This window comes from Vulpes lagopus, chromosome 2, assembly GCF_018345385.1.
Source record: "Vulpes lagopus strain Blue_001 chromosome 2, ASM1834538v1, whole genome shotgun sequence".
In the NCBI taxonomy this organism is placed as follows: Eukaryota; Metazoa; Chordata; class Mammalia; order Carnivora; family Canidae; genus Vulpes; species Vulpes lagopus.
This window is the reverse complement of record NC_054825.1, coordinates 98,479,807-98,491,970: the sequence shown is the minus strand read 5'-3', so window position 1 is coordinate 98,491,970 and position 12,164 is coordinate 98,479,807. Positions and strand designations below refer to the sequence as shown.

The 12,164-nt window shown below is 39.5% G+C and overlaps 1 protein-coding gene across 1 annotated transcript in view; it reads right to left on the bottom strand.

Moving 5' to 3' along the window:
- The window catches only part of MTHFD1L (methylenetetrahydrofolate dehydrogenase (NADP+ dependent) 1 like), a 188,127-nt gene that overhangs the window by 138,713 nt on the left and 37,250 nt on the right, over positions 1-12,164 (bottom strand). Inside the window, exons 9-11 of the mRNA XM_041744611.1 lie at positions 11,604-11,695; positions 9,896-9,993; positions 6,907-7,080 (exon numbers count right to left, since the gene is read on the bottom strand). Coding sequence (XP_041600545.1) covers positions 6,907-7,080; positions 9,896-9,993; positions 11,604-11,695 — 364 coding nt within the window. The remainder of the gene's footprint in view (positions 1-6,906; positions 7,081-9,895; positions 9,994-11,603; positions 11,696-12,164) is intronic.

Below are 12,164 nucleotides of genomic sequence, written 5' to 3'. Positions count from 1 at the left end.
CTACAACACCCTACAAAATCAAGCATCACATAATAGTTACACCATCACAGCATTAAGTAAAAGAATGGGTGTTTGTGATGTTCCCAAGTAAGGACCCATACAACTATTCTTTAGCATGCTGTAGCCACTGTTATAAGATTTAAAAACTGTCATTTTGGTTTACAACTTGGTCTCCAATGAGTTAGATGGTATGAGTCAGGTTGTACAGGACTCTCAATCACAACAAAACTCATAATCAAAGTTTTCTGACCTATAAAACCTAGTGGTATAACTCCAAGGAAGTAAAGCCCTTAGATATATCATCATCCCCAACTACCTCAGACCGCCACAGCAATACAATCAATCCTTCTTTCAAGAAATATTTATTAAGTACTACTATGTGTCAGGCCACTAGATCCTGGGGACACAATGATGACCAAGTTGGATCCCATCTCTGCCTTCCCAGAGCTTATGGATAATGGGAGATATGGACAGATCAACTGGCAATTGAAATAAAGTGAAAAACATGTATTTCAGAAAGTTGGCAATGAGACTGTGTTATGAGAGCACATGGTAGGAGGATCTGATTAGATTTGGAGTATCAGGGAAGTCTTCATAGAGGAAGTTAACACCTAAGCTGTGACCTGGCAAATGAATAAATGTTAGCCAAATAAAATTGAGGGTGGGTTTGGCATAGTTAATATGTGAGGCTCTGTTCTTTACATTTTTTAGGTTCTTTGCTACCCTCATTTGATTGATGAGGAAACTGAGGCATAAGAAATCTCAGTAACTCACCCGGGGCCACACAATTAGTGAGCAGTAGATCTGGATATCAAAACCAGGCAGCCACCCGGCTTCTCTAGGTTATTTCTATGGATAGAAATTGTAACTGCTGTTAACCACTAATTAGCAAATTAAAGCATGGGAATAGGAAGGATGAATCAGTGAGGGGAAACACAGGACAAAGAGGGATTAAGGACAGAATGGTCCAGAACATGTTCTCTTAAAGAACAGTCAGAAGAAAGCAAAAGAAAATTCAGAAGGAGCAGAAAAGAGAACACGATGATGAGGCAGGGGTGTGCCACGGGAGTCTTTGAAGGGAACCAAGGAAGTGCGCACAGAGTCACATGGCCCAGAGACACATGCTGCGGGGTGAGGGCCCTGCATCACTACACACAGCAACAAGGGCTCCCGTAGGCAGCTGGTGCACCAACCTAAACACGCCAGGTGAAGCAAACATCAAACTCCTCAAACCACTTGACACTTGGTCAATGTGAAGACTCAGTTACAAGAAAGTGTTTACCCTTTGAGTCAACTTTCTCTTTCCTTAGCACAGCAGGAATAAAAGCAGTTGGTAAACCACAGGCATCACGATCTTATGATAGCCTGAGAAAAAAAATGTGGTATCAAAGATAGGGTGGATTAAGTACTGTACCAACCATTTACTGTTTGCAAAGGAATAGGTGGTTTACTTCAGCATGTCACATGAAGAATTACATTTTCATTCCCAAGGATGTGCTAACATAGCTGCTGGAGACAGCCCAAAGCAGACACGCCCAGAGATGACCTCCTCAAAACTTCAGCTAACCATCCAATTCTTAATTAGAAACACAGGACTGCTCAGCTTTCTGCCAACTAATACAATTCAGGAAAATAAAAAAAGCAGGAAGTATTTATTGGGAGCAATAAAAGGAGAGCTACAATAAAAATTGTATTTTACTTCATTCCTACACTTGATATCAGACTTAGGTTTAATTGTAGTACCATTCTCCTTAACTCTGACCCCAAAATTATCAAGTTGACTCAGAAAACAATGAGCACAACATTAACCTAATTTCTTTTTTTTTTTTTTTTTTTGGTTAAGAGCTTAGAGTTTATGGAGAGGGAACTATGGTTTTTAGTTCTCTACCTTAACATCTCCCTGCAGCTCTATCTCCTCCCCTCTGTACCCCAAAGCATCACTTTTTAAAAAAGATTTTATTTATTTATTTGAGAGACAGAAAGCATGAGAAGGGGGAGGGACAGAGGGAGAAGCAGATTCTGCCGAGCCGGGAGTCTGATGTGGGGCTCTATTCCAGGATGCCGGGATCATGACCTGAGCCAAAGGCAGATGCTTAACCAACTGAGACACCCAGAGCCCCTATATGTATGTATTACGTAACTTTTCAGAGGGTATCATTACAAGCTCTGTGACACAGCTGCCCTGCCTAACCAGTCAACAAGTTCACTGAGGTGAAGAACACCCATTCTCAGTGCATTTCGAGGCACACATGAGCAAAAAAAATGCTTGACAAAGCAAAGATGCCTTTTCTAAGACAAATATGTGTACTGCTGACTATAGTACAATTTACTGTACTCTGTGACAGTTTAGACACATGCTTAAAGAAGTGTACTATTTACTCCAACGTCAAAGAGATTGCTTATGCAGGTTGTAGTGGCAAAACTGCATGGGTCTCAAAATCTGAGTCAAGAACAGTATTATTGTCATGAGCCAAGGCTCTAACCATGCGCTCCAAACCTACCATGCTCAAGCAGCATATGAATATATCAATCACTCATCCCAGGCATCTTCCTGACTGGAAAGTTTTTAAAGGCTTTTATTCCTGACAACAAATTCTATAGTCCACTGGATTGTGTTTCCCATCACATTTGACTGATGTGAACAGTTCAAAGGCCCAGCCAGTAGTGGTATCTTCTAAATACCTTTGTTTTATTCTTCAGGTTGTGCAAATAGCAAAAAACTCACAGATATTTAAATAGTTACCCAAGGCAGAAAAGCAAAATCTTTAAAAAGTCAGTAAAGGTTATTTTTACATGTACCAAAGGAATGGTTTGGAATATTAAAAGGAAAAAAAAATCAAATGAGGTATTTGGCATTCTACATGTATAAGAAAGTGATGTGCATGATTTTAATTATTCTTTAATGTGATATTCAGTCTGTTCACAGATAAATTTTGGCTTTGTTTTTAACTGCTGTCTGAGCAATTCAGAGCAGCTCTAAAAATTTCTGCACAGAAATCGGTAAAGGGCCAGTGGAGATGGGAGCCTGCACACACATTCAATGCCCTACAGCTGCACTCCACGGCAAGTTCTCAAACAAATTCCTTTTCATTAGTGTAACTGGGAAAATATGTAAAACTCAAGAGCCCCTAAGATTCTTTTGGCAGATTTCCCTGAACAATTCCCAATACTTTTCATTTCATCAGGCAAAGCAAATATAGTGATGTATAGGTGTAAATACCACGCGATGTGTAGCTGATGGAATACAGATGATTCTGATGGTTTGAGAAATTCTAAAGTTTGAAGAATAGCTTTTAAAACGAATTAATCTGTTCTGCATTTGGGTTATTAACAGAAGATTTTTAAAAATCCCATTGTTTTATATTTTAATTCTACTGTTGACACATTTAAATCACATTTATGCTTAAGTTCAAATGTACAACCACAAATATATTGTTTAGGTTTCCTGAAGACTTGAGTATCTGAATTCTGCTAAAGCATGGGGAAACACTCATGTTATAGCATTCAGAAACAAAAGCAGGACACAAAATGGTATTTATAGCATGATCTCAATGTGTAAAAAGGATACATATAGAGAAAATCCTGGAAGGAGATATAAAAAATGTTTTAACACTTCTCAGTAATGAGATTTCATTTTCTCCTTTTTGTTTTTCATTATGTTAAATTTTTATTCTGTAAGCCAGTATAAGTTCCAGAATTAAAAAAAAAAAAATCTTTCAGAAAAGGAAATAATTCCCCAGTTAATGGAGGGGTCCTTTCTGTTTCTGAAGAAGTAGGGATAGCATGTGTAATGGTTTGTCAATTGTCACTTTCCTTAACTAATGTGGCCAAAAGTAAAACTATGGAGGTGGTCTTTATTGGAAATGAACTTTTCATTTTAGATTTTAAAAAATATTTTATTTATTCACAACAGACACAGAGAGAGAGGGGCAGAGACATAGGCAGAGGGAAAAGCAGGCTCCCTGCAGGGACCCTGATGTGGGACTCAATCCCAGAACCCCGGAATCACAACCTGAGCTGAAGGCAGATACTCAACCACTGAGCCACCCAGGCACCCCTTCATTTTAGATTTAAATAAAATGATTGTCTGGTGTTTTAAACTGATCTCAAACATCCAGCTATTAAAAGGTTAGATTTAAAAAGGTAGTTTACACACTTAAACTCACACAGTTGTTTGTGTGGGTTACACAGTGTGGTATATATTTTCTAAAACTCTTCAAGTTTTCCTACAGACATAGGTATGTCTCGAAATCCTACCCTCACAGCATTTTTTTCAATGCAGTTGAATGGAACACAATTTAATTTTTGTTCTTCATAGATCTTTGTTTTGTAAGGAACATATACCACCATTTCAGAGAAAGAATTGTTTATCTCTTGGGGTTAAATCTGTACTTGAGAATTCAGGTTTCCTTTCATTTCTATTGACAATGACAACCTGGCTTCTTCAGCTCAGATGCATATACAAATGCTGGCAAAGAAAGAGACAGGGTGGGGCAAGCAGCAATGTTCTATGGGCATGGACCAACACACAGCTATAATCCTAGGACAGACTAGCTGTCACTCTCCAGCATGTGGCTGGAGGCCAGCCCTTGACAGTATGAATTCAAGTTAGGAATCTGATAACAACACCATCAGAGTTTTTGTTTTAAAGTATCACTTCTGCATTCCCAACTAAGGGCAGGGCCACATGTAGACTGTGTTTTTTTTTTTTCCAGTAATAACAAGCACCCAAAAGAGTAAATCACAGCCACTCCATATGGAACATTACTGCTTGAGTCTTCCTTGGTATCCTGAGAACCCACCCTCCTGAGTTTTCCTTATGTCTTCCCATGTTAAGCAGGGTGAGAAAACCAGCAAATCCACCTACCAAGATCACTTAGAGCCTGGAAAAAAGGAAACAAATTTGTGGATAAAATACTAAATTTACTTTTGAAGTTCTAAATGTCCAAGAGTTTATTTCTGAAAAACCAAAACAAAACAAAACAAAACTTGTATTAAGCACATTCCAGAAAAGCAATACTACACTCCATGTGTGCTTCAAACCCTGGGACCCAGGGGTCCCCCAACCAACTCCCCAAGTCAGCTGGCTCCTTTCATGGATCTGGCCCAGAAGGTGCCTGTAGCGAGGCCAACTCTCTTCTCAGCACAGAGCATCCCTGTAGCTCAGTGACAGAGACATTAGGGGTGGGGTCCTAAGTTGGAAAGGACCCTAGTAAGACGGGGAGTCCAACTGTACTGAGCCTGGAAGCCTGGAGGAGATTTAAGCCACAGGCAACAAAGTATGAATTCTTTGAAACCACAGCCACCAAGTGACTCTGAAAGCCCTAGTTGTCTATCTTTATAAAAGAGTGACAGAGGAGGGGAGGTAGGGAGAGAAAGAAATATGAAGAAATTTGGCTATTAAAGAGGTGATACAGATTGTATTTGATCTTTACTTGTAGTTTTAAAACGCTGAATTTAAAACCTCTAGGGATTTTTCCTAAGGAGGTCTTTGGACAAGTGCACAAATGAGCATGCTCAAGGCTGTTAATCTTAGCACTGTTGATAGTGTCCAAAAATGGGAAGCAATTTAAGCGCCCATCAACAGAGAGTTGGTTAAATAAATGTGGAACATCCTTATGATATTTTCAAATCACTTTTTGACCTGAATATGCTTGAGAATTAAAAGCACGACGAACTGTCAGCTACTGAGCCACCCAGTGTGTTACAGTCTGGAAAGATGGATGAAATGGAATCCACCCACATCTCAGGCATTTTTAATGCCCCTGCCCCCAGAACCTAGGATGTGAGCAGCGGAATGATATGCAGTCAGACAAAATGATAACCCAGCTCTGTCCTGACTCAGATGGAGTGAGGTAGGTATGCAACATGCTGTTGAAGAACAGAACAGCACTTGGAAGATGATGTCATTTATGAAAGACAAGATGGTCTCAAAGGTTAACAGCCCCCTCCTCTGGGTGGTAGGATTTGGGATATTTTACTTTCTTGTTTATAGTTTTCTGCATTTTAGAATAGCTTTATGAGTGTGTAAGGCTTTTAAAACCAGAAAAAGAAGCAAGGCATTTACATTAATAATTAAATATATAAAGATAGTTAACCAAGAGTCAAGTCCAGTTAGAAGAAATGTCTCTGCTTGTTAATAAACAGATTTTTGTGTCTTAAGCCTTGGCCTATATATCATCAATAAGTCACTGCAATGAAATTTCAAGACAACAAAGGAATTTCTATGGTCTCCTGATGTTCCCTCAGGTCACATTGAAAAAATATTTTAAATCCCTTGTTTTCTGTCATTTTTCAGCCAGTGAACATATTTCTTTTTTAAAAAAGAAGGAAAACAAACACTCCTTTTCACAAAAACTATGCATTTGTCTTTTATAAAACGACCAACACAAATGAAAATGGCCCAATATTAATTTTAAAATCCAAGAGGAGACAAATAATGAACTTTGACAATGCAAATACACAAATATTTAGGATATTAACAGGAAAATGTTTAGTTTCACACAATTATCTGTACATTTTCCATTAAAATGTTATCTCTGAGTAGAACACATGTACCCAACTCAGTTAAAAATATTTTACTTTCAATTCTTATTTTGATTCTTATCACGAGAAACTAAAAGAAAAATCCAAGACAGAACAAAGATGATCAAAACACAATATAAGAAATAAAAAATACTAGACGAGGAATTCGTTATACTTTGTATTTTGTGGAGGAGACTAATTTGTTTTGCACTGAAAATGAAAACTTACCTCATGTCAAATGAAGGAATGCCAAGTGAAATGCACAAAAATATCAAGTTTGAGAAACAGATGAATTTGAGGGGTGTGATGATAGGTAAAAATAGGGAAGAGACTTTTATAAACATGCCTTTTTAGTACAATAGATTTTCAAAGTAGTCTTACCCAGCTACTAAAACGTATTTTCCATCTGCTTGATCCTTTAACCTTTCCAGCAGGGACAAACGTACTTTGGCTTTGCTTTTGCCATAGATTTCAATTTCATCTGCAAGCAATCCTATCTCCTTGGCAAGGACATCCACGGCTTTTGGAGTCTGTGCTCTTGAAATCTCAAGATCACTGGGGGGAAAACACATAGGAGGCAAGTGCTCCTCAGCTTAGGTGGTCACTGCTGGAGTGAAAACAGCCCTACGCCACACCAACAATTCAAGCAAAGCAATTGCTTTGTGGTCCTCTCTCCCAAGCAGTATTGAGCACAACTGCTAATAATTAACGTGCATGAAAAATAACATTTCTTTAGAGAAGCAACTCTTAAAAACTCATGAAGATCACAGAATTCTGCCCAGGTACAAAGATAATACCAATACTATAGGAGAGAACTGTACGTTCACTGTAGAGTAGAGTGCTTTCTGTGGGTCATCACTGACTTTGTTAACCATGAATAGATGGGTTATTGCATAATGCGCTTACTGGGCTAGCCTCATGTGTCTCTTGGCGATTCAGAAATGTGGAAATGCTATTTTGTTTTATCTGTGTCCATACTTTCCCTCTCTTTTTCCTACTTCAAATCCAAAATCGTATTTCAAAATATTTTATTAATTGCATAACCGTCAGTAAAAGGACCTAGTGCTTGAAGCTCAACTTCAGACACAGGAAAAGTTTAGATGCTCTGGAGTGTCACCAGGCAAAAAATTTCTTCCGTTTGACCAGCAAGAAGAGAACACCACTGTTTATCTTCCAGGAGTGCTATGAAATCAGTATGTGCTGAACTTCCTGGAGAGTCTTTTGGGGCTCCTGAGCTCAGCTATTGGTTTTAATGGGGGTTCAGTCCATCCACCTGCCAGGCTGACCACCTGTTTGAGAGGAAGACCTGGCAGACACAGACAGAGCTTGGGAGAGCAGGTGTCAGACTCAGTCAGTCATCAGGGTTGATATCTGAGAAGACAGCAGTGCCCTGACTCACCCTGGAGACCTTATTTTGGGGTATAGCAGTCTCCACTAGCAGGTGGCCCCTTGCTCTGATTTTTCCTTTCTCTTGCTCCTGCTGATAATCAACCCTAAGCCCTCACATGACTCTGTGTTCTCCTCCATGACTCCATGGAAGTCTGACCTTGGTGCAAGCGGTAACAGCGAACCTACTTCCAATGGGAACTTCTCTGAAGTGTGCCACGGCAGCTTGCAGAGGGAGAGTGTGCTTCAACCTGGATGTGGGCTGAGCTCTGTGCTTCCTTCCCCAGCCACACCAGCCTTGCCACTTCCAGTTCTTCCCTTCTCCCTTCACTGCTTATGGTCCCCTTCATTCTGCCTTCCTGTCTGCATCTTTTTTTTCTTTCTCTCCTCCCCAAATCTCCTAAATGGGAGAGTTGACTCTTGGAAAACCTCCCAAGTTTTTTCTTCACTAGCTAAAAAGCGATAGTGACATTGTTTTGATTTTTCAGGAATTTAGAAATTAGTCAGCCTGCCTTTCTTCCTCTAGTACCTCAGAAGTCAAATTTACTTCAGCAACTAAAACACTTCTTACCCCCAAGTGGAATTTATTTAGATTTATGCAAAGCCTTTGGTACATAATTGGGCAGGGTCCACTTCAATTTTTTTCTTTTTTAGTTCTCTGTAAGTAGAACATACTCATTTACTTTTAAAAATTGAAGTCCTTTAACAACGTAAGTAACTTCAAAAAATTAAGATACTTGATGAAACAGACTGCACAACAACAGGGGTGACATTACAAAGAACAACGTTCTCTAGAATTTATGTATTAACGAACACAGAAGATGACTACAATGTTCAGTCTATTCAGGGGTGAAAACACAGCCTGGTGGGTAGAATAAAGCCATGAATGTTCAGCTGTGACTCAAGGAAATGGATCAGATCTAATGAATGAAATGAAATGAGATGTTAGTCAATTCCTAGAGGTTTTACTACAGAAATGTTTTCCTTTTTTTTTTTTTAAAGATAGATAGATTGATTGATTGATTGATTGATTGATTGATTTATTTATTTATTTATTTATCATAGACAGAGAGAGAGAGGCAGAGACACAGGAGGAGGGAGAAGCAGGCTCCATGCCGGGAGCCTGACGTGGGACTCGATCCCGGGACTCCAGGATCGCGCCCTGGGCCAAAGGCAGGTGCTAAACCGCTGAGGCACCCAGGGATCCCCCAGAAATGTTTTCCAACAGCATCATGCATACCCTGGATGAAGAGGGTGAGGCCAATTCACTGGAGTCAGGGCAGCCAGGGGGACCCACAATGAAGCTGGAAAATGCATTTCTCTGGCTCTGGTATCTTATCTAATGAATTATTCCTGCACTACGTATTTCCAAATTTATGCAGAGAATATATAGTTTGCACTTCATTAAATGCTATTCTGAAGAAAATATCCATCTGGAGTATCACAGAGTAGTCAGATAATAGATATTACTATGTTCTGAGGAAAGTTGAACTCACTTCCCACGTTGAATGGTGTTTGGTTTGGTTGGTCATTTGCCCCTAGGGTAGACACCTACCTGGCCATGAAGACCAAGCTGACAGAGGAGTTGGGCATTTTTTACACTGAAAAGCATATTCTAAACATCATATTACCATATTTTGTCAACTATAAGACACCATTATGTTATAGATCAGTAAGAAGAAAAAAACGATGCCACTTAATATAGGATATGCTGTTGACAGTAAGGAGCATACTGACTTCAGAAATGAAAAAATATGGATATTTTCTATACATACTAGAACTGATAAAATATGGTAAACATGTTCATTATCATTTAATATTTAGGACTTAAATGACAGAAAAACTAGTGCAGCAATGTGATTAGAGAAAATTGTCCACCACCAAAGCTATAATACCACGAGCTATGCCCCCACCCAAAGGGTAACTTTGGACATCTGAGGCACTTTGGTGACCTGACATCACTATAAACAAATCCCGCGAATACCTTGGTACGGGGGAGAGAGGCTGGAGTTTTAAGCAGTGAAGTCTCCACCTTGCGTGCTGCTGTTCACGTAGCCATCTCCTTCCACTACTGACCATGTTCTTTAAGGGACAGAAAGGAAAGCATGTTATACCAGTAAAGGCTGACAGGGTAGGTATCTACAACTATGAAAATACTGTTTGGGGATGTTATGTCATGAAAAGTTGCACAATAATCCAAGTGAATACCAGGAACAATTTTATTCACATGCAATTAGCATAGTACGTTTTTCTTAAAAAGGAAAATGTGAGACATAGGTATTTTTAAAATAGGTTAAGTGTTCACTAAAGACATCAAGATAGAATAAAATTATAGTGTGTTCTTCATCTCAGAAGAGAACAATGAGAGAAATAGGAGAATGCATGAATGATCAGCTTGGACGCCCAGCTTTCAAAATCTGCAACACTGTTTTGAGTATAATCCTTTTACAGTTGGTATAATAAAACAAGAACATTGAATTGTGAAATGATGATACACAAAGAGAGACAGAGAAATAAAATTTGGCTTAGGTTAAAATGCGACACCCAATCCTTATAGAAAGGTATTATATTCCATTTGGAAGTACAAGTTTTATTTATTTTTATTTATTTTTATTTTTTACAAGCGGGGGCAGTTTATTTATTTATTATTAGTGAGCTCTACACCCATTGTGGGTCTTGAATTCATGACCCTGCTCTACTGAATGAGCCAGCCAGGCACCTGTGGAAGTAAAAAGTTTTAACTGTATACACCACGTATATAGGAAAGAAACTAAAAGTTGCTTCTGTTTAATTCTACTGCGGCAGAAATTACAGGCTCAGGTTTCTCTCCTGATATTGAACATCACTGCCAGCAGTCCTCATCACCTTCCAGCACTAGCAGAATGCACAGCCGGCGTGGTAGCAAGCTGGAGATCTTGGGCTTTGGGTCATACCGATGGTGGTGCTTTGAAAAGCAGTCCACAAAACCTTGAATATTCCTGTCTTCAAAAGGTGGGTCAAATTCTCGTTCCCTGAATGTGAGCTAGACTGCTGATTTATTTCTAGCCAGGAGGAAAAAGGGGAGCGATGATGGGTAACTTGGATAGCTAGGCCATAAAACCTACTGCGGCTTCCTCCTTGCCTCCGTCTTTGGATCACTCAATCTGGGGGAAGTTAGCTGCCCCATCATGAGAGTTCTACTAAGAAGTCTGTATGGTGACAGTCTAGGGCATCTTGTCAATAGCCACGTGACTGAGCCATATTGGAAGTGGAGGCTCTGGCCCCACTCAAGCCTTTTTGCTGACCTCCTGATTTCAACTGCATGAGAGATCCTGAGCCAAAACCATACAGCTGAGCTGCTCCCAAATCTCTAACCCACAAATACTGTGAGATAATAAATGTTTATTGTTCTAAATTGCAAAATTCTGGATAATTTATTCTACAGCAATAGATAACTAACAACAGACCCTGATTTGGGTCCCCATCCCACCCTTGTCATTTAACGAAAGGCAAGTTTTTCTAAGCTTCCATTTCCTTATCTACCAAATGGGAACAACATTATCTTGTAGGGCTATTGTGAGAATTAAATGACATTCTGTGTGTTAGGTGTTTAACACTGTGTCGGCTCAACAGAAAATACTTGTCAAATGTTAGCAACTATGATAATTACAGCTCCCAACTCAAAAACTCTCAAAGAGCTGTGGCAAACAAACCTGAATCCGCAAAGCAGCAGCAAGGAGACTCACATCATCCTCTGCAATGAGACCATTAAAATGTACCCCAAGAGAACCACATCCAAGCTTCCCTAGAAAAAATTTAAGGAGAAAAAAAAAAAGATTTTAGGATACTCTCATTTACAACCAACTGCTCCTAGTAAAAAGCCAGTGTGCTGAGTAATCTCATTTTCAACCAAGGAACTTAGGCTGTCATGGCACAGCTCCTGGGGGGTCACCTGTCCCTGGCACAGCCTTGGGACTCTTGACTGCGCCACAGATTTTAGAGTCACACTGAGTGAAAATCTTGCTTTCACCTCTAACCAGGAACTGTGACTTTGGGTCTGTTAATTACTGTGGGTAGTTACAACCCCACTGAGGTCTGTGAGAATGAAATGTGATGTGGTACGAAAAGGGCTTGGCATCTGATGTATATGTTTAAACAGTACATATGAAATAAAAGCAATTGCACTCATGTATACAAAGCATAAGAATGAGGACTGAAACACAGCATAATCACAGCCTAAGGGCTGTGTAGAAGATCTTTGATAACCTTAAAAA